Below are 26,070 nucleotides of genomic sequence, written 5' to 3' on the forward strand. Positions count from 1 at the left end.
TGTTTACAAGCTGTTGCTGAGCAACAGTGTTTGTGGTCAGATACGGCAGGCTCTGGAAGGTGTCTCTGTATCTTAGCAACAGCTTCAGAGACGCTTCCAAGCCACGGGCCGAGTGTTGACAAGCTGTTGCTAAGCAACAGTCTTTGTTGTCAGATACGGAGATGAAAAGCTCCTATCTGATAACATTGACGCTGGTCTATCCGGAAGTTTTGAGGCAACGGCAGCAGCTCGGTCCCGTGGGTGCCGGATAGCACAAAGTTTCCTGTACCATTATTCAAGAAGGGTAATAGGGATAAACCAGGGAATTACAGGCCAGTGAGCCTAACGTCAGTGGTAGGGAAATTATTGGAAAAAATTCTGAGGGACAGAATTAGTCTCCACTTGGAGAGGCAAGGATTAACCAGGGATAGTCAGCATGGCTTTGTCAAGGGAAGATCATGTCTGACTAATTTGATTGAATTTTTCAAGGGGGTGACTAGGTGTGTGGATGAGGGTAGTGCAGTGGATGTGGTATACATGGATTTCAGTAAGGCTTTCGATAAAGTCCCGCATAGGAGACTGGTCAAGAAGGTAAGAGCCCATGGGATCCAGGGTGACTTGGCACATTGGATCCAAAACTGGCTTAGTGGCAGAAGGCAGAGGGTGATGGTCGAAGGTTGTTTTTGTGACTGGAAGCCTGTGTCCAGTGGGTTACCGCAGGGCTCGGTGCTGGGTCCCTTGCTGTTTGTGGTCTACATTAATGATTTGGATGTGAATGTAAAAGGTATGAACAGTAAGTTCGCAGATGACACGAAAATTGGTGGGGTGGTAAATAGCAAGGAGGATAGCCTCAGTCTGCAGGACGATATAGATGGGTTGGTCAGATGGGCGGAACAGTGGCAAATGGAATTTAACCCTGAAAAGTGTGAGGTGATGCATTTTGGAGGGACTAACAAGGCAAGGGAATACACAATGAATGGTAAGACCCTAGGAAAGACAGAGGATCAGAGGGACCTTGGTGTGCATGTACATAGATCCCTGAAGGCAGCAGAACAGGTGGATAAGGTGGTTAAAACGGCATATGGGATACTTGCCTTCATTAGCCGAGGCATAGAATATAAGAGCAGGGAGGTTATGATGGAGCTGTACAAAACGCTGGTTAGGCCACAGCTGGAATACTGTGTGCAGTTCTGGTCGCCACACTATAGGAAGGATGTGATTGCTTTGGAGAGGGTGCAGAGGAGATTCACCAGGATGTTGCCTGGGCTGGAGCGTTTCAGCTATGAAGAAAGACTGGACAGGCTGGGGTTGTTTTCCTTGGAGCAGAGAAGGCTGAGGGGAGACCTGATTGAGGTGTACAAAATTATGAGGGGCATAGATAGGGTAGATAGAAAGGAACTTTTTCCCTTAGAGGGGTCAATAACAAGGGGGCATAGATTCAAGGTAAGGGGCAGGGGGTTTAGAGGGGATTTGAGGAAGAACTTTTTCACCCAGAGGGTGGTTGGAATCTGGAACTCACTGCCTGAAAGGGTGGTAGAGGCAGGAACCCTCACAACATTCAAGAAGCATTTGGATGAGCACTTGAAACGCCATAGCATACAAGGCTATGGACCAAATGCTGGAAAATGGGATTAGATTAGACAGGGCCTGATGGCCGGCGTGGATGCGATGGGCCAAAGGGCCTCTTTCTGTGCTGTATAACTCTATGACTATGACTCTATATAGATTGTGAATAGATGAGGCCCAAGCACTGATCCTTGCGGTACCCCATTAGTTACAGCTTGCCAACCTGAAAATAACCCGTTTATTCCTACTCTCTCTTTTCTGTCCATTAACCAATCCTCAATCCAGGCTAGTATATTACTTCCAATCCCATGAGCCCTAATTTTATTTAATAACCTCTTGTGTGGCACCTTATTGAATGCCTTCTGAAAATCCAAATATACCACATCCACTAGTTCCCCCTTATCTATTCTGCTAGTTACAACCTCAAAAAAACTCTAACAGATTCGTGAAACATGATGGTACACACTGCAGCCACAGCGTGCCGGTGGTGGAGGGAGTCGATATTTAAGGTGGTGGATGGGGTGCAAATCAAGCGGGCTGCTTTGTCCTGGATGGTGTTGAGCTTCTTGAGTGATGTTGAAACTGCACTCATCCAAACAAGTGGAGACCTCCAAGAATTTGTAATAGAAATATAAAAATAATAGGGCAGAATGTATGGTTTCAAAACGAGGACTCAATTATGTCTGTGTGCCCTGGTCAAAGTATTCCCTTCCCTCTAATCCGACTTAACCTGAAGACTACATTTGGCCTCGACTCTCCATGTGCAATGGAGATTGACTATTCGTTTTATTTTTTTTTTTAAAAGAAACTTGAACGTTTTAAAAATTGAACTTTTTCTTTGTTAATTTGAAGAGGCAATGTTGAATTGCAGTTTTGCATTCTGCACATTATCACAGACAGGAAAGATGGTACATAATCGATAGCCAAAAGGAAAATCCTTTGTTGGGCCGAAATGTGTGTTCGTTTGAGATTGCCAGAGTGAATAATTGTGAGAGTGGAAATATTTATTTCAGTTGACATTTTAGTGGTTGGTGTAATTACCTAAATGTGTCCCAAGGGTCCACTGCAGATCATCTGGCCAAAGTATTTAAGGAGTGAGTAAGAGCTGGAGATTTGCGGGGTTTAGAGCCTTGCTATATACAGAGGAACAATGTGCAAGAAAGTATCCTCCAAATAAAGATCTGGTTTACTACAGTGAAAACCATTCATATACAAAGTGTTAGACTTTGCTGACAGACCACTTCCCTATGCCTCTCTTTTTTTCATATTGAATTTCTTCCGTTGCTGGTCACTGCATCTCCCTCCAGCCGAGTTACCCCAGGTTTCACCCTACGTCTTTTTGCCTCTGGCCTCCTTTGCATTTATCTCCACCCTCCGCTCCCCCATGGCTGGCAGGGCCTTCAGCTTTCTTGACCCTTCCTCTGGCATTGTCTCTGTAACCTAACTCTTCAACCAGTGCTCAGCATCCGTTACTCCTCTTGTGAACTGCCTCGCGATGGTTTCCACATAACGCTGTTGCCAGTTGTTGTAGTATGTCCCCCCCTCCCCCAGCTACGCACCTCATGGGTTCAAGGTAGCTGACTTTCTCCCAAGCTGCCATTAATGTGACCCTTGGCTATCTGCTCAGAGCTGCGGGTGAGTAGATTCACCATCTCATTCTTTTCCTTACAGTTTAACCCAGTGAGCTCAACAGGAGAGTACAGTTTCTGACGTAGCGTGTAGTGGCTTTGCAACCAGGGAAGTGGTCGAGAAGCTGTAAATGGTTTCTGGACCCTTGGGTTAGAGTGCAGAAAATCACCAGAGTTCCGGTTCCCAATGTGGAGAAATGTGAAGTTATCCACTTCGGTAGAAAAATAGAAAAGCAGAGTATTTTTTAAATGGTGAGAGATTGGGAAATGTTCAGAGGGACCTGGGTGTCCTTGTACACGAATCACTGAAAGTTAACATGCAGGTACAGCAAGCAATTAGGAAAGCAAATGGTTTTTATTACAAGAGGATTTGAGTATAAGAGTAAAGTCGTCTTATTGCAATTATATACTCGAGCGAATCCTGCTGGAAAGTGTGGCATGTGTGGACACAGGGCGACGGCCGGATCAGACCCTGCTGTACTTTCCACCTGCTACCAGTTGGTATTGAGGCTCGTAAATGAACAGTGGCCACATGGGCAAGGTGTCAGAGGGCACCGCTGGAGCCCATCCCCTAGCTAGGAGTCAGTGCCTTCAGGAGAGGAGGTGGGGGGCAGGGAAAGGATTGCTGCGAAAATCAGCAAAGGAAGTGATTCTGTTGCATTGCTGCCTACCCCTACAACTTCTTTTACTCATCAGCCCTGTCTTTGCTGACTTCCAGTGGCCTCCAGCTCCCACCACATTAAATTCAGAATCCTTGTCCTTGTTTGTAAATCCTTCCACGGCTTCAACCCATTCCACTTCTACAGTCTCCTCCAGTCCATTCCCTTTAGCCCTACGCCTCTGGTCTATTGTGTGTCTGCTCTGCTAAGTGCTGGCAACTCAGTTAAAAGAAAGAACTTGCATTTCTATACCCCCTTTCCACGATCTCAGGACGACCCAAAGTGTGTGAAGGCCTTAGAGAGGGTGCAGAAAAGATTTACCAGAATGGTTCCAGGGATGAGGGACTTCAGTTACGTGGATAGACTGGAGAAGCTGGGGTTGTTCTCCTTAGAGCAGAGAAGGTTGAGAGGAGATTTGATAGAGGTGCTCAAAATCATGAGGGGTCTGGACAGAGTAGATAGAGAGAAACTGTTCCCATTGGTGGAAGGGTCGAGACCCAGAGGACACAGATTTAAGGTGATTTGGCAGAAGAACCAAAGGCGACATGAGGAAAAACTTTTTTACGCAGTGAGTGGTGAGGATCTGGAATGCACTGCCTGAAAGGGTGGTGGAGGCAGATTCAATCATGGCTTTCAAAAGGGAATTGGATAAGTGCCTGAAGGAAAAACAATTTGCAGGGCTACGGGGAAAGGGCGGGGGGAGTGGGTCTAGCTGAAGTGCTCTTGCAGAGAGCTGGCACAGGCTCGACGGGCCGAATGGCCTCCTTCTGTGCTGTAACCATTCTATGATTCTCACCACAGTCTGGGTAAAGAAGTTTCTCCTGAATTCCCCATTAAATTTCTTATGACTGTTCTATTTATGGCCCCTAGTTTAAATGTGCTTTGCTTTACTGATTAATTGTAAATAAAGCTGAGAGTTTAGTCTGTAAACCTTGGGTCTATTTTTACATAGAATTTTACAGCCCAGAAACAGGCCATTTGGCCCAACTGGACTCAGGTATACAGGGCATTATTTCAAAATTTGCAGATGATATGAAACTCAGAAATGTAGTAAACAATGAGGCGGATAGTAACAGACTTCAGGAAGACCTAGACAGACTGGTGAAATGGGCAGAAACGTGGCAGATGAAATTTAACGCCGAGAAGTGTGAAGTGATACATTCTGGTAGGAAGAATGAGGAGAGGCAATATAAACGAAAGGGTACAGTTTTAGAGGGGGTGCAGGAACAGAGAGACCTGGGGTTGGACGTACACAAATCATTGAAGGTGGCAGGACAAGTTGAGAAGGCTGTTTAAAAAAAAAAAAAGGCATACGGGATTCATGGCTTTATTAATAGAGGAATAGAGTACAAAAGCAAGGAAGTTATATTAAAACTTTTATATAAACACTGGTTAGGGCTCCGCTGGAATATTGTTCAATTCTGGGCATCACACTTTAGGAAGGATGTCAAGACCTTGGAGAGGGTGCAGAGGAGATTTACTCGAATGTATGTTGCTGATCACCTTATAGTGTGGCCTCATTGTCTGATATCAGCTTGGTTTAACTCCTCACACTGCCCTTGTTCTTTTTAAGTTTAGTTTAAAATTCAAAGCATACACATATGGAATGCACGATTATTATGTTTTCATCACCTGCGTCTTCGGTCTGTTTGAGACTGAAATACCAGGACTCCTCTGTGGCAGCTGCAGCTAGTTTCCTGTTTACAGTACAGCTCAGTGCACAGTGACTCGCCGAGTTTGCACCACAGTGCAGTCGAACACCATTGAGATTTCTTAAGGAAAGAGGAGGAAACACCACCCATTAAAACTGTGACATCTCTCCGTTGGGTGTGCTGCAATTTGAGCCTGATAATAAATGTCGATCCCTGGGAAGATGGAAAGTTCAGAGAGAAAATTGAGCCAGGTGTGATCCCTTCACCCTTCCAACTCTTCCCTCAGTTCACATCCAGCACCTTAAACATTCACTCCCTCCACCACCGGCGCACCGTGTCTGCAGTATACACCATCTACAAGATGCACTGCAGCAACTCGCCTGGGCTTCTTCGGCAGCACCTCCCAAACCCGCGACCTCTACCACCTAGAAGGACAAGGGCAGCAGGTGCATGGGAACACCACCACCTCCAAGTTCCCCTCCAAGTCGCACACCATCCTGACTTGGAAATATATCGCCCATTCCTTCATCGTCGCTGGGTCAAAATCCTGGAACTCCCTCCCTCACAGCACTGTGGGAGTACCTTCACCACACGGACTGCAGCGGTTCAAGAAGGCGGCTCAGCACCACCTTCTCGAGGGCAACTAGGGATGGGCAATAAATGCCGGCCTCGCCAGCGACGCCCACATCCCATAAGTGAATTTAAAAAATAGAGTCACGCACCTGTGAGGGAGCAGGCATTTCCCCCCAGCCCTCCGTCCTGTGTGAGAAGAGTGTCATCAGGCTCACTTTTTACACCTCAGAGCCATATAGGCAGAGGCCTAGAAATGGGCCTGTCCACGTGGCTACAGAATGAAAGGTGTTTTTTCTTTTCGCTCAGTAACATTCTACCCTTACCGCTTCTCTTGAAGTCATTGGCTGCCTCCTGGGAGGTACAGCCTAAAAAGAAACAGGTACGGGTGGGGGTCTCTGTCTTCAGAAAATTGGTATCAAGAGAACTTTATTGCTATTTTCCAAGGAGGACTAGTCACATAGTCCCCAATTATAGGGCAGCACGGTGGCATAGTGGTTAGCACTGTTGCCTCACAGCACCAGGGACCCGGGTTCGAATCCGGCCTCGGGCGACTGTCTGTGTGGAGTTTGCACATTCTCCCCGTGTTTGCGTGGGTTTCCTCCCACAGTCCAAAAATGTGCGAGTTAGGTTGATTGGCTATGATAAATTGACCCTTAGTGTTAGGGGGATTAAATACGTGGGGTTACGGGGATAGGGTGGGATATGTGTTGGTGTAGGGGTTACGGGGATTGGGAGGGATATGTGTCGGTGCAGGCTCGATGGGCCGAAATGGCCTCTATCTGTACTGTGAGGTTTCTGTGATTTCTGTGATACCTGTACGCTGGCCAGTGCCTTTCACTCATCTTGCTTACGACTTGGCCGTTGCTAGGATTGCCACCCTCCAGGATTTGAAACATAGAAACATAGAAGAAGAAGCAGGAGTAGGCCATTCGGCTCCTCGAGCCTGCTCCACCATTCAATGCGATCATGCCTGATCATGCAAATTCAGTACCCTGTCCCTGCTTTCTCCCCATATCCCTTGATCCCTTTAGCCTCAAGAAATATATCCAACTCCTTCTTGAATATATGTAATGAATTGGCCTCAACTGCCTTCTGTGGTAGAGAATTCCATAGATTCGCCACTCTCTGGGTGAAGAAATGTCTCCTCATCTCAGTCCTAAATGGCTTACCCCTTATCCTTAGACTGTGACCCCTGGTTCTGGACTCCCCCGCCATCGGGAACATCCTTCCTGCATCTAGTCTGTCTAGTCCTGTTAAAATGTATAAGTTTCAATGAGATCCCTTCTCATTCTTCTAAACTCTAGTGAATATAAGCCTAATCACCTCAATCTCTCTTCATACGTCATTCCTGCCATCCCAGGTATCAGCCTGGTGAATCTTCGCTGCACTCCCTCCATGGCAAGAACATCCTTCCTCAGATAAGGCGACCAAAACTGCACGCAATACTCAAGGTGTGGTCTCACCAAGGCCCTGTACAACTGCAGCAAGACATCCTTGCTCCTGTACTCAAATCCTCTCGTTATGATGGCCAACACACCATTTGCCTTCTTAGCCTGCTGCACCTGCATGCTTACCTTCAGCGACTGGTGCACAAGGACACCCAGGTCTCGTTGCACTTCCCCTTTTCCCAATCTATTGCCGTTCAGATAATAATCTGCCTTCCTGTTTTTGCCACCAAAGTGGATAGCCTCGCATTTATCTGCCATGCATCTGCCCAATCACCCAACCTGCCCAAATCATACTGGAGTTTCTCTGCATCATCCTCCACAGCACACACGCCCACCCAGCTTTGTGTCGTCTGCAAAATTGGAGATATTACATCTAGTTCCCTCGTCTAGATCATTAATATATATTGTGAATCACTGGGGTCCTAGCACCGATCCCTACGGTACCCCACTAGTCACTGCCTGCCACTCGGAAAAAGACCCGTTTATTCCAACTTTAATCTCCAGCACACTACTGCGAGCAAAATCCTGGAAAAAAAAATTATTGGGGGCATTTATAAAAAAAAAAAAAAAATGCTTTCTTTGAACACTTCTGTTTATTAGTTATAAAAATATTGGAGATGGGGGGAAAAGGCTGTTTGACTGACGGTCAAGCATCAACCAATTGAGTAACGAAGTGCAATGTTCCCTCCAGGTTGTCTTTGTTCTGTGCGGCCTGTTTATTTCAGTGCGCGGTCCCTTTTAAAATTTCTGTGCGTGAGCCGTGTTTTAAATGGCGACGCTTCTGGGCGGCCCGCGCGATACCTTGCAGATCACTGCGCGGGCGCAGCTTCCAGGGAACATTGACGAGTCTTTTCGCTTTCCAGTTGGCCGCAGGGACGGACGTGTGGGGCCACCTATGGGTGGGGGCAGGTCCTGTGATGAATATTCCAGGAATACAGACGACCAGAGATGGCGACCCTAGCCATTGCTGGGGAGGGGCGGTGGGGGGTGGGGAGCAGGCCTTGGAGCAGCCGCTGCATTCAGAATTTCCTCCTTCATCTACCTCGTGCTAATACAATAGCAAAATACTGCGGATGCTGGAAATCTGAAATAACAACAGAAAACACTGGGAAAACTCAGCAGGCCAGGGCAGCTTACGTGGCGAGAGAAACAGAGTCGACGTTTCAGGTCACGGACCCTTCGTCAGAACTGAGAGTTCTGACGAAAGATCATCAAACTGAAACGTTAATTCTGTTTCTCCGTGGATGCTGCCTGACCTGAGTTTTTCCCAGCGTTTTCTGTTACTTCTATCTCGTGCTGATCCTCCCAGCAGGATCAAAATGGGATGTGGACTACCCAGGGAGCCCAGGCAACTCCTGTCTATTTGCACTCCTCGCTGCCTCTCACTGGTCGGTCCTGCTCGACCCTAGGCCTTAAATTCTGAACAGGGCCGCTCTTGGCGCTGTTGCCTCATTTCATAGAATCATAGAATGGTTACAGCACGGAAGGAGGCCATTCGGCCCGTCGAGTCCGTGTCGGGGCGCTCTGCAAGAGCACTTCAGCTAGTCCCACTCCCTCTTTCCACCCCCCCCCCACCCTTTTCCCATAGCCCTGCAATTTATTTTTCCTTCTGGTACTTATCCAATTCCCTTGTGAAAGCTGTGATTGTATGTACAGTAAATCCTAAGTCAGAACGCCAAGATCGGTTAGCATCAGCAAAGAAACCACTTGCGTTTATATATCGTGTCTTTCACGACCTCAGGACGTCCCAAAGCGCTTTACAGCCAATGAAGTACTTTTTTGAAGTGTAGTCACTGTTGCAGTGTAGGGAAACACGGCAGCCAATCTGCGCACAGCAAGATCCCACAAACAGCTCTGAGATAATGACCAGATCATCTGTGCTTTTTTTTTTTAAAAGTCATGTTGGTTGAGGGATAAATATTGGCCAGGACACCGGGGAGAACTCCCCTGCTCTTTTTTGAAATAGTGACCATGGGATCTTTTACGTCCGCCTGAGAGGGCAGACGGGGACTCGGTTTAACGTCTCAACCGAAAGACGGCACCTCCGACAGAGCAGCTTCACATCTATGCACATTAATGGAAGTATGGACTGGGACTTTAAATTTAGCCTTTGAAGCTCCATGGTACCCACTTGAATGGCCCACAGAGACAAAAAGCTTGAACACTGCGGCTTTGTAATGTCTTGGGGTTGGCATCAGGAGACTTGGCTATTAAATTTAAAATGATAAATTAAAAACAAGTGAGGAGTTCTGATATTACCGAGTTTTTGACTTATTATCCAGTGTAAATGATATAGATTGAAAACACATTAGTTTATGGAGGGATTGTTTGTTGATGTGGTTTTAAAAGCATATAAGGTTATGCAACGAGGGGAAGGCCATTTAGCCCATCAAGTTCCATTCCTTCCACAGACCAGGTACAATCCGCTCTGTCCGAGGATATGTGACTTGGCTTCCTTCTCTGCGCTTGTGACTTTAAAGGACCGAATACATCGAGCCAATTTGCTGAACCTTTTATTGGCATGAACCAACTGCGTCCTTTGTTTGAATGAAGTTTCACCCAGAGGGCACAAATGTACCATATACCAATCCAAAACATTCCTCTGCTCCCCTGGACAGTATTAATGCTGTTTAGATGTGACCGTGATGGAGGAGGGGGGCGGGGATGCTGCACACAAAGTTGAGCATCCTCGAGACGTGAAGGCTCGGCCAGCCCCATCTGTCTTGCGTTCCCCACCAGGGAATGCTGAATTTCTCTGCTCCAAGGGAAACAAAACAGTTTGATCGACTTTGAGGGGCTATTAAGTACCTACCGCAGCCAGCAGATTCCTCTGAGAAAACTTGTCGGGGTTAGATCGCCAGGATTTATGCCCTGTCTATATGGGGGAGGGACGGGGGTGGAAATGAACTACAAAGTAGTTTTTCCTATTGATCCAGTACCAATCTATCGCCACCTATCCAAATGTGATTCGTTGTTGCTTCTCCTCTATGTAAATTCAGCAACACAAGATGTGTCACGTGATGTCTTTCCTGCAAGCCCAACTTGAATCACGGCACAGAAGGAGGCCATTCGGCCCATCGAGTCTGCGCCGGCTCTTTCAAAGAGCAGTCCCGTTAATCCCACTCCCCCGAATCTCTGCAATTTTTTCTCCTTCAAGTATTTATCCAATTCCCTTTTGAAGGCTACTATTGAATCTGTATCCACCGCCCTATCAGGCAGCGCATTCCAAATCCTAACAACTCGAAGTATTAAGAAATGGGAAGTTCATGTCGGTCTGCCAGCATACAGTGGTTTGCCCCGTGTCCCCGTGATTCCATCTCATGGGGAGTTTGGAGGTGTTCCCACAACACTGCCGCTGTTGTCCTTCTTGGTGGTAGAGGTCACGGGGGAAGGAAGTGTTGTCAAAGTGACCTTGGTGAGTTGCCGCAGTGCACCCAGCAGATACTACACCGGTCATGGAGGGGATCAATATTGCGTCCCGTGGCAGCGACACCAATCAAGCAAACCGCTCTGTCCTGGACGGTGTTGAGCTTCTTAGCTGGTGTTGCGACTGCATCCATCCAAGCGAGTGGTGAGTATTCTCTCACTCTTGACTTGAGGCTTTGAGGGGCCAGGACTCGGGAGGCAAACCACTCATTGCAGAGTACCCAGCCTCTGTTCTTCTCTTGTAACCATGCTGTTGATATGGGTGGTCCGGTCTGGTCAACGGTGACCCCGGACCCCCCCGCCCACTCCTCCCCAGTTTCATCTTTACACTAACCTTTTTCCTTAGCACCAGAACAAGGTATTCACCCAACTCTCTCTCATAACAGGTGAGTTTTCCATCGCTGAAAGAAAGGATATACTTGTATTTATACAGCACCTTATTACAATTCTCGGCTATCCCTAGGCGCCTCATGTACAACAGACCACTCTTTTTGAAGAGGTCACTGTCATTATGTAGACAAATGTAGCAGCCATTCTACACATAGCACAAATAGCAGTGAGATGGACCACCCGTTAATCTGTTGGTTGAGTGCAGAATGTTTGCTGGGACATCAGGAGAACTTCCTGCTCTTGTTCAAATACAGGAAACTTTGTGATATCCGACACCGACGGGACCGGCGTGTTGCCGATCTATCAAAACTGCCGGACATACAAAGTTAATGTTGAAGCATACGGAGGTTTTCATCTCCGTATCTGACAACAAACACTGTTGCTTAGCAACAGCTTCTAAAGAGTCAGCTGCAGCTGCAAGCGTCTGTAGCTGAAGCTGTTGCTATAGCTACAGACCTTGCAGTGGCTGACTGGGGGAAAAAAAAAGAACAAGATCTAAAAAAAACTTACAGAAAACGGCTCCTGATTTTTGCCGTTAGATCGAGTATTCCGGACATACAACCTCCGGATAAACCAAAGTTTCCTGTAGTACCGTGGGATCTTCAACTGAATTGCTGGGAGAGGCAGATGAGGGCTCATCTCATCTGAAGGATGGCACCCCTAACAATGCAATACTTCCCTCAGTGCTGCATTGTAGTATCAGCCTAGACTATGTACTCAAGTCTTGGAGTGGGGCTTGAACCCGCAACCTTCTGACTGAGGTGAAATTGCTACCAACTGAACCATGATGATATGTGACTACTTTAAAACAGCCCACAAAGAAATGTTACGTTCACGTGTTGAGCACTGTACTCGCAGAAAGGATTAGATCTCCAGGATGTCTATTCGTCCGCTACATCCCTACTATTCAACCTTGGCCTGCTGCCCTCAACCTGTTAGACTCCGAGGTAAGGGTGCTACCAACCAAACCAAACTGACTGACTCAGAAACCAGTATTTTCACTGCCTTAGCCACCTTTTAAGGCAAAGTTCTGACACTTAGACAATAAATTGCACTATATACTGTAAGTATGAAAAACTCCCAGATCGGTCAAACAAGTCACTTGCCCTAGTAATAACACTCTGCTTACACCGTTTGAGTAACACGCATCAACTAGTGTACTGCAAGACTTGGCCTGTGGTCCGCTCTATCTGTGACCCGTGCTCTTGTCTGTCTCTGCTCCATTAGTTATTAGGTAAATATATAACCTCGTGAGAGCAAGATTGAGATTGCCCCACTTTGAGAACCTCCTCAAGCTGTCTGAGGCAGTTTGCCGTCGCATATCGTATCTTGACGCTCTTCCCTGCTACAAGACTGCCTTGGCATCATCACCGAGAAAGGTGACCTTCATTCATTTGGAGATTTATTCAAACCCAGGTACCAGGTCTTAATAGGGCAGTGCCACAACCCTCTGCCAGCCCCAGAACTCCTCCAAAACCTATTCTATTGGGGGGGAAACGATGAAATTAATGAAGCAAAAATCAGCAAATATAAACTTACCAATTGTGGAATTGGCTCAGCATCTGAAAAAGGGCATATTTAACGCATTGAGCTTAGGGATGCGACCTAACTGCTCACTGACCTGTGTTTTGATAACCTCAGCACTTTTTGCATGTTCAGCAAATGTTGGGAACCTTATACACAGAGTCACATTAAACAGATGGAGCTTTCAGAATATAAACACGCTTTCTATCCTGTCACATCTGGAAAAATGATTCTCTGCAAGTTTCCCCTCCTCAGCGTTATCAGTTGGGATAACTGGTATTTTGCAAGGGACGTATTTGATATTGACGCAGTCGTACTCTTCTGTTAACCTATTCACGACTACAGTGCCTGTTGTAGCTCCACTGTGCTTGCATTGGCGAAACATCTCCCCACTGAACTCCAAGGCCTCAAATGAAAAACCCGGTCCAACAGCAGAGGGCAAGCTGATTTAGGGTGGAGGTCAGTCGACTTCTTAACAAGAGTAGGAATATCTCACACCTAAAACGCTGGAAAAACGCAGCAGGCCAGGCAACATCCATGGAGAGAGAAACAGAGTCAATGTTTCGGGTCGAAACCCTTCTACAGAACTGAGGGAAAAAGAGGCAGGAAATGAAACAAAAGGCAGTTTGGGGGCTGGGAAATGGGGGAGGGGATGAAAGGAGAGACATTAAGAGATATTCAAGGTGAGACGAGATGGTAATAGGACAGGTAAAGAGACGGACAATGGCTCTAGATGAAGTGTGAAATGCGCTGGCAGAGTGAAAGACAGCTGCCTTTCACTGTCTTTTACTATTACTATCTCATCTCACCCTTACCCCAAACTGCCTTTAGTTTCATTTCCTGCCTTTTTTCTCAGTCCTGTAGAAGGGTTTCGACCCGAAACGTTGGCTCTATTTCTCTCTCCATGGATGTTGCCTGGCCTGCTGAGTTTTCTGGTGTTATTTCGGATTTCCAGCATCCGCAGTATTTTGCTATCGTAATATCTCACACCTGCTTGGCTCCATTGGTAGCACCCTCATCTCCTGGGTCAGAAGGTGTGGGTTCTGTTAAGTCTGTGTGTTCTAGTTATTGTTAATAAGAATCACTGCACACAGACCACAAGAATAAATTCAACAGGTCTTTACTAGTCGAAGGTCAGGCTGAACTGCCCAATAAATCATTACACAGCACTTATATACCGGTGTGGTCACCACCGGTATTACAGTATACAGCAGCCAAGATAAAGTAGTGCATCTCTTAAAATAGTTCTCTTAAAGGTGGAACGGTTACATACACCACAATCCTCCCTTTTTAGCTTAACAGTATATATTCCCCATTTAACATAACATAATAACATATATACACAACTTCATGTAAAAACAGTTCACAGATTCAGTCTCTGAGGAGGCCTCCTGATCCGAGACGGATAACGCCTTTCAGGGGTCTCTGGTTCTCGTTGCTGGGGTGACTCATCTAGTTGATTCCCTATGGATAGGACATCATCATCAGGTATATTCACTTCTGAGGTAGATGCTTCAGGTTCACTAACTTCCTCCACGGTTGTCTCTGTCGTAACCATGGGCTCGACCCTTGTTCTCGATCCCACCAGTTGGTCAGCATGACGTCGCATTACATTTTCACCAACATCTACCGTGTACATCAGGGGTCCTTGTCTGGCCCGAATTGTTCCAGATTGCCATTTCTCGTTTTTATAGTCCCTGGCTAACACCGGTTGTCCTATTTCAAAACTCCTAGTGGGCTTGTTATTGATATGCTGGAACTGTTTGTTTTCGACTTCCCTCCGCACATTTGGTTTTAACAAGTCCAACCTGAACCGCAACCTCCTGTTATAGAACATCATGGCAGGACTTTGGTTTGTTGTTGCATGGGTGGCGTTTCGATATGCCAGTAGGAAATTGTCCACCTTGTGTTGCAGTGGAATCTGATCTTCGCTCATGGCCTTTATTGCCTTTTTGAACGTCTGTACAAACCTCTCGGCCAGCCCATTCGTAGCTGGATGATATGGGGCAGAGGTATAATGTTTCACCCCATTCTTCTTCAGGAATTTCTGGAATTCCTCTGACATGAACTGTGGTCCGTTGTCTGAACATATTTGCTCTGGCAATCCATTTCTTGCAAATATCGTTCTTAGCACCGCGATCGTCTTCTCCGAGGTAGTGGTAGTCATTTTAATCACTTCTGGCCATTTAGAATGTGCGTCCACCGCAATTAAAAACATGGAATCCATGAATGGACCAGCAAAGTCAATATGTACACGTTGCCATGGGGTTGAAGGCCATTCCCATGGATGCAGCGGTGCAATTGGAGGTGCATTTTGGACTTTTTGGCACCCTGAGCAGCTTTTCGTCCGATCCTCTATCTGTTGGTCGATACCCGGCCACCACACATAAGCCCTAGCAAGGCTTTTCATCTTGACTCCCCCCAGATGACCTTCATGTAGTTCTTTTAGAACTCTCTCTCTTAACTTAGGAGGGATAATCACCCTTGTTCCATACATCAATGTTCCCTGACAGATGGACAGCTGTTCTCGTCTTGCTGAGAATGCCGGTAACAGTGGATCACCATGGGCTGGCCATCCCTTTACTGTCAATTCGTAGACCCGGGACAGTGTCGGGTCATTCCTAGTCTCCCTTTCAATATTTGCATTGGTGACAGGTAAACATTCGATGATGGTCGAGTGAAATAACTCCACCGGGTCAACCGTCGGTGCCTCCTCCTCAGTAGGTAGTGGCAGGCGCGACAGCCCATCAGCATTACCATGCTGCTTTGTACCTTTGAATTCTATCTGATCTTGATATGCCCCTAGGAAAAGGGACCATCTCTGGAGCCTCTGTGCTGTCATCACCGAAACACCCTTCTTAGGGTTAAAAATGGATACCAACGGCTGGTGGTCTGTCAGCAGTGTAAACTTCTGGCCCTGCAGGTAATGATTAAACTTCTTTACTCCCCACACAAGGCTGAGAGCCTCCCTATCTATCTGAGCATAGTTGCGCTCAGCGGAGATCAATGATCTGGATGCAAATGCGACTGGCCTTTCCAAGCCATTTGGCAACTTGTGTGAGAGTACTGCTCCAATACCATAAGGAGAAGCATCACAAGCTAAACGAATAGGTAGCGTTGGGTTGAAGTGAGCCAACACTTCCTCTGAGGTGATCAATGCCTTGCTTTTGCGAAAGGCCTTCTTACAGTCCTCGCTCCACTTCCATGGTACTTCTTTCTGCAAAAGAGCGTTCAGCGGGTGCAGCACCGTGGATAAATTTGGCAGAAACTTATGGTAATAGTTAATCAACCCTAGGAACGACCTCAACTGGGATACATTTTCCGGAGCGGGAGCCTAAACAACAGCTTTGATCTTGTCAGGTGACTTGTGCAGCCCCTCCTGGTCAATGACATGACCACAGTACGAGATCCGTTTCTGAAAGAACTCACATTTCTGGCGATTAACTCGAAGGCCATATTCCTTCAATCTGGTGAGCACCAGTTTCAAATTTGCAAGGTGTTCCTCATCGTCATCTCCTGTAATCAGGATATCATCCAAGTAACATTGAGTGCTTGGAATTCCCTGTAATACCTGCTCCATGGCCCTCTGCCAAATTGCTGGAGCCGAAGCCACTCCAAAAACCAGTCTATTATATCGATACAAGCCTCTGTGCGTGTTGATTGTGAGATACTGGCGCGACTCTTCCTCAACTTCCATCTGTAAGTACGCTTGCGCCAGGTCTATCTTGGTGAAGTGTTTCCCGCCAGACAATGAAGCAAAGATATCCTCAATCCGCGGAAGCGGATATTGCACCGTGTGAAGCACCGGATTAACCGTGATCTTGAAGTCTCCACAGATGCGGACCTTCCCCGGTTCCCCTGGCTTGTTACTCGATGAACGCTTCATGACGGGAACAATGGGCGTGGCCCACTCACTCCAGTCCACCTTAGACAGTACTCCTGAACGTTCTAGCCCTTCCAGCTCAGCTTCCACAGCAGGTCGTATCGCATAAGGTACCGGTCTGGCTTTGAAAAATTTTGGGTTTGCATGTTCTGCAATCTTGATTTTTGCCGTAATTCCTCTCAGTGTTCCCAGTCCCTGTTGGAACACCTCTTTAGCCTCGTCCAATATTCTGGACAATCGTTCAGGTTTGACATCTTTTTTCCCGGAATCTACCGTTATTGCTTTTAGGGAGTGCCAGTCCATATTTATTTTCTTGATCCACTCCCGTCCCAGAAGTGGTGGACCTCCCTCAGGTAGTACATATATGTCCATTCCTTGGTGTTCTTTGCCCTTGTGTACCACCTTGACTTTTATCTTTCCGATGGGGTATACTCTGCCCCGTGTATGTCTGCAATACTATCTCCGTATCCCGTAGGGGAATATGTGTGAATAACCTTTTGTAATCTTGCTTATTCATGACCGTCAACGCCGATCCGGTGTCCAATTCCATCTTCACTTGGACTCCTGCTATCTGAAGTGTGACCCAGATAGTTTGTAGGTCAGCTTCCTTACTCACATTGTGAATTCTCAGACTACCCAGTTCCTTGCTGTTGGAGTCTGAATCCGAATTCTGTTCATCCGAGCTCTTCTCAGCCACCTTATGTACCTTTCTGCACTTTTCCTGTGGTGACTTTTTGTTGCTGGTCTTCTTTCCTGACCGGCATACTTTAGCTATGTGACCAAGCTTGCCACATTTTCTACATTCCTGATTTTTAAACCAGCATTGGTTCCACAACGATAACATTTCGCTGTACCCAAAGCCATTTGATCTACGCTGAGTACCGCTGCCTTCAGCTGCATTTCCGCAGTGCCTCTCGCTGCGGCTTCGTGCGATGCTGCAATAGTGACAGCCTTATCAAGTGTAAGATCATTCTCTTCAAGCAGCCGCTTCTGTGTTCCTTCTTTCGACAATCCACACACGAATTTGTCTCTCAGTGCCTCTGTCAGTCTTTCCCCAAACTGACAGTATTTCGCTAGCTTACGCAGTTCAATTAAATACTCCACGTTGCTTTCCTCTTTCAGTTGCGTTCTCGCATAAAATTTAAATCGTTCCGCTAACATCAGCGGTGTGGGGTTCAAATGATTTCTCAGGACAGCAACAATATTAGCGAAAGCCTGATCCGCCGGTTTAGCTGGTGATAGAAGATGCTTCAATAGCCCGTATGTCTTCGCACCCATTGAGTTTAGTAAGGTTAGTGCTTTATCTTCATCTGATATTTTATTTGCCTTACAATAAATCTCTATGCGTTCTACATACGTGGCCCAATCTTCAACATCGCCATCGAAATCGTTGATGTTACCACGCTTAGGCATCCTCGCAATCTTCTTGAGAAAGAAAAAGAAATTTTTCTTTTATTTTTTTTTCAAAATGGCGGTTTCCCGCGCTTGTCTTCTTCCCCCGCCTATGAAAATGGCGGCTTCCCGCGTTTGCCTTTCTCCCCCGCTGGCTGTAATGGCGATTGCCGTATTGCTGCGTTCGCCCTCCCCAGCGGTTCTCAAATCGTGCCTCCCAGCCCCTCTTGCAGTCCGGTCCTTTCCTCCGGCTGCGGCTGAGTTCTCCGCGGTTTAAAAAAAAAATTTCTCCCGCGCCTCGCGGCCTCGGTAGCTGCCCGGCCTTTTTCCCCGGTCGCGGTCGAGCTCTCTCTTGATGCTGCTGCGTCTCCCAGCCCGCTTGCAGCCCGGTCTTTTACACCGGCTGCGTTTGCATTCACCGCGGCTCCCGTGCCTTACGCTGCCCCAGTCTCAGCGCCTCTGGCCCCGACTTCTGTCCGGCTCTTTTCCCCGGCCGTGGTCGAGTTCTCCGCCCTTATATCCTCCGTTTTCTTCCTCCCCTACTTCACAGCCAACGTGGCCGACTTGCTGCTCGTCGCTGATCGGCTTACCCACCACCGTGGTAGAAGGGATGATCACTGCCTGTTGCTGATGGAAGGCTTCGTGTCAGGATTCTTCCTTGCTCTTCAGACCCGAGTCTTTTCTCAGCAGGATGATGAGGGCGGATGCCTCTTCTCGACGCCCGTTAAACTGCCTTGGATATATCTCTGCCGCAGGGTAAGATCGTCATCGTCGCCACTGTTAAGTCTGTGTGTTCTAGTTATTGTTAATAAGAATCACTGCACACAGACCACAAGAATAAATTCAACAGGTCTTTACTAGTCAAAAGTCAGGCTGAACTGCCCAATAAATCATTACACAGCACTTATATACCGGTGTGGTCACCACCGGTATTACAGTATACAGCAGCCAAGATAAAGTAGTGCATCTCTTAAAATAGTTCTCTTAAAGGTGGAACGGTTACATACACCACAGGTTCGAACCCCACTCCAGCTCTTGGACTCATGGCCTGGGCTGATACTCCAGTGCGGCACTGAGGGAGGTATTGTCTTTCGAGCGAGGTGTGAAACCCAGGCTCCATTTGCCTGTTCAGGTGGATACTAAGGGCTGGATTTTCATTGAGGAGTCGGGTAGGAGGTGGAACTACAACTTTTGGGGTTGTAGTCCCGCCTCCATCGAGTTCTAGCCAACCCACGCGATTTTGACTTGATTGACCTTGTTGAGCCCGCCCAGCGGGCTCAGCAGGCCCATTAAGGGCCACCCGGCAACAGGTGACGTCACAGATTGATATTTCATCTGTCAAGACCTTTTGACAGATGAAATATCAGCGTTTCACAGCTGTTTGAAGCTGTCAAACACTGACAATCTGTACTCCAAGTTAATTCTTTCCTGTCAGGATGATTGAGAGATCTCCCCGGAACAGAAAGCTGAATGCTGGAACTTTAGACGCATCGCAGCCATTCTGCTTTCTGTGCCGGTGAGATGAGCAACTCCCGAGACCTGAGGGAAGGAAGGCTGTAAATGTAAGTAAAACTTCTTTAAACACACCAAACACACTTACCTCTGCACTCATGCACCCATCACTCACCTGAACACCGGACATCTTGACCCCTCCAAGCCCTTCATCCCAACGGCCCGCCTCGCTAACTTGCCGTGGTTTGGAGCCGTTGGGAATCCCACATTTCAACAATGAAAATAGGGATTGGGCTAAAAACTGCCTGTTAACTACCTGCCTCCACGGCCCAATGAAAATCCTGCCCTAAAGCTTTAACGGGTAGACAGTAGTGTTGGTTTGTTGAAGGAAGAGATCAAATTGGCCAATAGGTCTTCGTTCAAACTGATCTGGAGTGTTTTTTTTCCAAATGTTTTCAGGTTATAAATTACTTGGTCAAGGAGAGAAGTTATTCTTGATTGTGGTTCTCCTTTTAATATTTCCAGGATTAGCTTCTCTTTCAAATTGTTGGATAATCGCTCCTGCGAAACACTTTGGGATATTTTACCATGCTATATAAATGCAAGTTGTTATTGTTGAAAGATACGGTATTATTTCACATGCTCAGGCTAGCCAGAAATGGTCTCTCTGGTCCTTCTCGCTCCTAGGCAGAACGACTTGGGAGAGGCCGTTCTGTTATGTGTTTCTGTATTTCCAAAAGTTGCCCTATGGTTTGGAAACATCACTTTATTACATCCTGAGCTTTAGGCTGGCTGGAGTGCAATCGAATTGAGCAGTTCTCCAACAGTGAAAACTCGGGTATTTGAAAGGTTTTTTCTGTGTCTAAAATGGACAGGAGGGGGGAAAAAAGGGCGATAACTTTTACAGTGGTTCAAAAAGGCAGCTTTGTTAAAATATCAAGGTAAAATTAAAGTGTAATAAAAAGAAAATTGGAGAGGACGGTGAAATAGGGGGGAAAGGGATAAAGGGGCAAACAGAATAATCCTTTAAATTTTATTATTTTTATTTAAAATTGGATTTTAAATGCTTATTTCCGTTGTGGTTACTAACCCTGTAATAAAGCTAATCCTGGTCTTTGAGTAGCTTCATTGCTGTAATATTAACAGCACGTGAGCCGGAACATTGATAAAGTGGTCGGCCCAGGGAGAGAGGAATTTTCCTGGGTTCAAAGAGTCTTTTTTATTCATTCACAGAATGTGGGCGTCGCTGGCAAGGCCGGCATTTTTACTGCCCATCCCTAATTGCCCTTGAGAAGGTGGTGGTGAGCCGCCTTCTTGAACCGCTGCAGTCCGTGTGGTGAAGGTGCTCCCACAGCGCTGTTAGGGAGGGAGTTCCAGGATTTTGACCCAGCGACGATGAAGGAACGGCCGATATACTTCCAAGTCAGGATGGTGTGTGACTTGGAGGCGATGGTGTCCCCTTGCGCCTGCTGCCCTTGTCCTTCTAGGTGGTAGAGGTCGCTGGTTTGGGAGTTAAAATGAATTACAAATAAATGGTTAAAAAAAACACACTGAATTATGCCTTTAGTCTTTCACTTTTTTGCAAAATTGCTAATAGGGATACATTTAGGCTAAGGTACTGATTTTTTTAATGACATTTCAAAACATTAGCAGTACCTGTGAATCTCCACCGGTATACGAGGACATGTGAGCACTGAGCCTGGCCTGGGCTTAGGACGAAATTAGACTTTGGTCCTTGTTTTCAAATGAAGTTATCCTGGTTTTTAAATCCCTCCATGCCCTCGCCCCACCCTCTCTCTTTAACCTCCTCCAGCCCTACAACCCTCCGGAGATCTGCACGCTCCTCCAGTTCTGGCCTCTTGCACATCCCGGATTTCCATCGCTCCACCATTGGCGGCCGTGCCTTCAGCTGCCTGGGGCCCTAAGCTCTGGAATTCCCTCCCTAAACCTCTCCGCCTCTCTCTCCTCCTTTTAAGACGCTCCTTCAAACCTACCTCTTTGACCAAGCTGTTTGGTCACCTGTCCTAATAGCTCCTTAACGTGGCTCGGTGTCAAATTTTGTTTGATAACCGCTCCCGTGAAGTTATTGCGTTAACGGTGCTTTATTAAAGGCACCAGTCGCTGAAGGTAAGCATGCAGGTGCAGCAGGCGGTTAAGAAGGCAAATGGTATGTTGGCCTTCATAGCGAGAGGGTTTGAGTACAGGAACAAGGATGTCTTGCTGCAGTTGTACAGGGCCTTGGTGAGACCACACCTTGAGCATTGTGTGCAGTTTTGGTCGCTTTATCTGAGGAAGGATGTTCTGGCCATGGAGGGAGTACAGCGAAGATTCACCAGACTGATACCTGGGATGGCAGGAATGACATTAGGAGTGATTGGGTCGATTGGGCTTGTACTCGCTGGAGTTTAGAAGAATGAGAGGGGATCTCATTGAAACTTATAAAATTCTAACAGGACTAGACAGACTAGATGCAGGAAGGATGTTCCCGATGGCGGGAGAGTCCAGAACCAGGGGTCACAGTCTAAGGATAAGGGGTAGGCCATTTAGGACAGAAATGAGGAGGAATTTCTTCACCCAGTGAGTGGTGAACCTGTGGAATTCTCTACCACAGAAGGTAGTAGAGGCCAATTCATTAAATATATTCAAGAAGGAGTTGGATATATATCTTAAGGCTAAAGAGATCAAGGGATATGGGGAGAAGGCAGGGACAGGGTACTGAATTTGGATGATCAGCCATGATCGCATTGAATGGCGGAGCAGGCTCGAGGGGCCGAATGGCCGACTCCTGCTCCAATCTTCTATGTTTCTATGTTAAATGCAAGCTGTTGGTGTGTCACTATAGCAGTGGCATGCGAGGGGCCGAGAATCCGGCCAACAGCCCCGAATAAAGTGAGCGTACAAGCAGTGGTTTTATTCACTCACGTGGAGGGCAAAGACTAATTGTCCGTCACTGCAAAGCTAAGATGCGCAAGCAGATTATTTAGCAGCTGCAACACTCTACAACGCCCCCCGCACCCCCCCAAGCTCAACCCTGCGAAGCCCTGGAAGTGTGAAATACTTTCTGTGGAACTCTATAAACATCTTGTCTTGTTTTTTCCCCTCTCCCTACGATACACACTGTCATTTTCGCTCGAGGAAGCCTTTGGTTATTTTTTTTGTATCGTGTTTTTTGGGCAAATGTCACCCTGTGATTTTTTTTTTTTTTCCTTTTAATTGGTGCGGTTTCAGCAATGATCCCCTGAAAGGAGGAGCGGCGCGAGAGTCCGACTGTGTCAACTGCAATTTCTAGTGAATTAATATTTAATGATCGTTCCAGAGCATGCTGTGGCAATCAAGAGTGCAATAACAGATGAGGAATGCAGAGTTAGCGTGGAAGAAGCTTTGTTTTAATAGCTGTGCTTTTTAATTTATGTTTTTATTACACTTTTTTTTTCTCTTCCACCCCCCCCCCCCTCTTCATTTTAGGAAACTGTAACAGCTGCAGTGCCACGTTTTCAGTCCTGAAGAAACGAGTGAGTATTTGCTTTAAAGTAATGCATTCCTTTGTTAAGTCAATAAGCATAATGCCTATCTTTTTAAAGAAAAAGGGGGAACAGTTTACACGGCTGTGTCCGCTGTCTCTCAGCGGGCAGCGCTCCCGCCTCCGAGTCAGAAGGTTGTGGGTTCCAGTCCCCACTCCAGAGACTTGAGCACAAGAAATCCAGGCTGACGCTCCCAGTGCAGTACTGAGGGAGTGCGGCACTGTCGGAGGTGCCGTCTTTCGGATGAGACATTAAACTGAAGCCCCGTCTGCCCCCTCAGGTGGACGTAAAAGATCCCACGGCACTAGTTCAAAGAAGAGCAGGGGAGAACTCCTAAACCAATATTCCTGGCGAATATTTATCCCTCAATCAACATCACTTAACAAAACAGATATTCTGGTCATTATCACTTTGCTGTTTGTGGGAGTGCAAGTTGGCTGTAAAGCGCTTTGGGACGCCCTGAGGTTGTGAAAGGCGCTATAGAAATACAAGTCCTTCTTCAACCTCAGAGCCCATTATTGCATTTTGTTGATCCATTAAATATCTGACGTCCGTAGTCATTTCTTTTACTTATAATATCATTTAAATGTTTCATATGGGGTATTTGGGTACATTTTACCCCCCGCCATCCCCTTGACTTTTCCTAAATCTCTATTCTTTGTCTGCCTACAGTCGGGTGGGTGGGCACCCAGCTATACCCACCTTGCTCTAAATGTCCGTCTCCCCCCCTCCCCCTCTGACGGCTCTCTCCCTCCCCCAGCTTGGGTACATGCCGTGCGCTGCTCCCCACTTGCCGTGGGTAAGGTCGGGAATGCAGCAGTGCACAACTCACCACCACCCCCCCACCCTCTCCTCCGCCCCCCCACTCGGTGCCCTGAGCAATTATTTTCCCCCGCTCGATTCCCCAGCCACCACCGCACGAAGATCTATGTGGTGCCACAATCGCATAACGAGATTGTTAAAAGGGGGCATCTTTGGCTGTTTTTAAAAAATAAAAGGGTGGAAACATTTCCCTAGTGTTTGATAAATATGTTCTGGCCACACAACTTATTTTGGTGACATTTTCTGCACGAAGATGCATGTCCATCAGTTAGAGAACATTGGGCTAGCGATTGGTTACAGCCCAATTTCGGGTGCACGGGAGGCCCGAGGCTCACACGAATTGGGCCCCATTTCAGTAATTTAGGCGACCACCCGTCGCCCCTCCTGAGGCAGCTCGTCCATTTCCAGAGGATGAATTTCGGGCACTCCTGTTCCTCCCGGCTCCACGTCAAACTTTAAATCATATATATATATCCACTTTATTGTTGGCGACCACTGTTTAACCGTAACGCCCACTGAAGAATCCTGAGTGGAGTAGGCCTGGTGCCTACCTGATCCACTCGGCGTCTTAACCAGTTTAACAGATAAAAAGAAAGACTTGCATTTCTATAGCGCCTTTCACCACCTCAGGACATCCCAGAGCGCTTAACAGCCAATGAAGTACTTTTTGAAGTGTAGTCACTGTTGTAATATAGGAAACGCTGGCAGCCAATTTGCGCACAGCAAGCTCCCACAAACAGCAATGTGATAATGACCAGACGATCTGTTTTATGGGGCTGGTTGAGGGATAAATATTGGCCCAGGACACCGGGGAGAACTCCCCTGCTCTTCTTTGAAATAGTGTCATAGGATCTTTTACGTCTACCTGAGAGGGCAGACGGGGCCTCGGTTTATAACGTCTCATCCAAAAGACGGCACCTCAGACAGTGCAGCACTCCCTCAGTACTGTTAGTGCAATGTACAGACTGGGTATCGGTAGTTAGTGCTGTGTACAGACTGGGTATCGGTAGTTAGTGCTGTGTACAGACTGGGTATCGGTAGTAAGTGCTGTGTACAGACTGGGTATCGGTAGTTAGTGCTGTGTACAGACTGGGTATCGGTAGTTAGTGCTGTGTACAGACTGGGTATCGGTAGTAAGTGCTGTGTACAGACTGGGTATCGGTAGTTAGTGCTGTGTACAAACTGGGTATAGGTAGTTAGAGCTGTGTACAGACTGGGTATCAGTAGTTAGTGCTGTGTACAGACTGGGTATCGGTAGTTAGTGCTGTGTACAGACTGGGTATCAGTAGTTAGTGCTGTGTACAGACTGGGTATCGGTAGTTAGTGCTGTGTACAGACTGGGTATCGGTAGTTAGTGCTGTGTACAGACTGGGTATCGGTAGTTAGTGCTGCATATGGATCAGATCAGTAGTTAATGCAGAGTATAAATCAATTATCGGTAATTAACGTTGCATAGACCACGTATCGGTAGTTTATACTGCTTATATACCAGGTTTGTGTGAAGCACCTGCTCCTTTCACCACAATTCTTTTTCTGTCCATGCTCAGCGTAACTGCAGCAACTGTGGGAACAGCTATTGCTCGAGATGCTGTTCATTCAAAGTTCCCAAATCATCAATGGGAGCAACTGGTAATTATTACTCTTTCTATTCCCCTTGTCTCATACATGTTTTGGCGGGGTTTTTTTCCCAATTAAAAATTTTGCAATGGTAATTGCGAATCAGCGTACAATATATACGCTAGCAAAACACTGCAGATGCTGGAAATCCGAAATAACAACAGAAAATGCTGGAAAAACTCAGCAGGTCAGGCAACATCCGTGGAGAGAAAATAGAGTCGACGTTTCGGGTCGAAACCCTTTTTCAAAACTGGAAAGGAAATGAAATAGATCGAAGGCAGGGCTGGGAGAGAACAAAAGAAGTAAAGAGACATTAAGAGGTATTCAAAACGAGACGAGATGGTGATAGGACTAGTGGAGACAAAAGACGGCTCTAGATTAGGTGTGAAATGCGCTGGCAGAATGGGAGACAGCTGCCATGTGGGAGAGAAAAAAAAGTGGGGGGGGGGGGCGGGGAAAGGGCCAAAACAAAGATGTGGATAAAATATAAGCAAAAATGTAATGGGGGCCGAGGTTATGATCTGAAATTGTTGAACTC

General features: G+C 46.9%; 1 protein-coding gene across 2 annotated transcripts in view; it reads left to right on the plus strand.

Annotated features, from left to right (window-relative positions):
• Positions 1–26,070, plus strand: part of zfyve27 (zinc finger, FYVE domain containing 27) — a 222,353-nt gene that overhangs the window by 189,265 nt on the left and 7,018 nt on the right. For both annotated transcript variants that reach the window (XM_085994250.1, XM_085994251.1), the window contains 2 exons: positions 23,038–23,084; positions 25,463–25,544. In XM_085994250.1, the coding sequence (XP_085850376.1) occupies positions 23,038–23,084; positions 25,463–25,544 (129 nt within the window). The remainder of the gene's footprint in view (positions 1–23,037; positions 23,085–25,462; positions 25,545–26,070) is intronic.

Source organism: Somniosus microcephalus, chromosome 8 (assembly GCF_052327205.1).
Source record: "Somniosus microcephalus isolate GS21.2 chromosome 8, FLI_Smic_1.0, whole genome shotgun sequence".
In the NCBI taxonomy this organism is placed as follows: domain Eukaryota; kingdom Metazoa; phylum Chordata; class Chondrichthyes; order Squaliformes; family Somniosidae; genus Somniosus; species Somniosus microcephalus.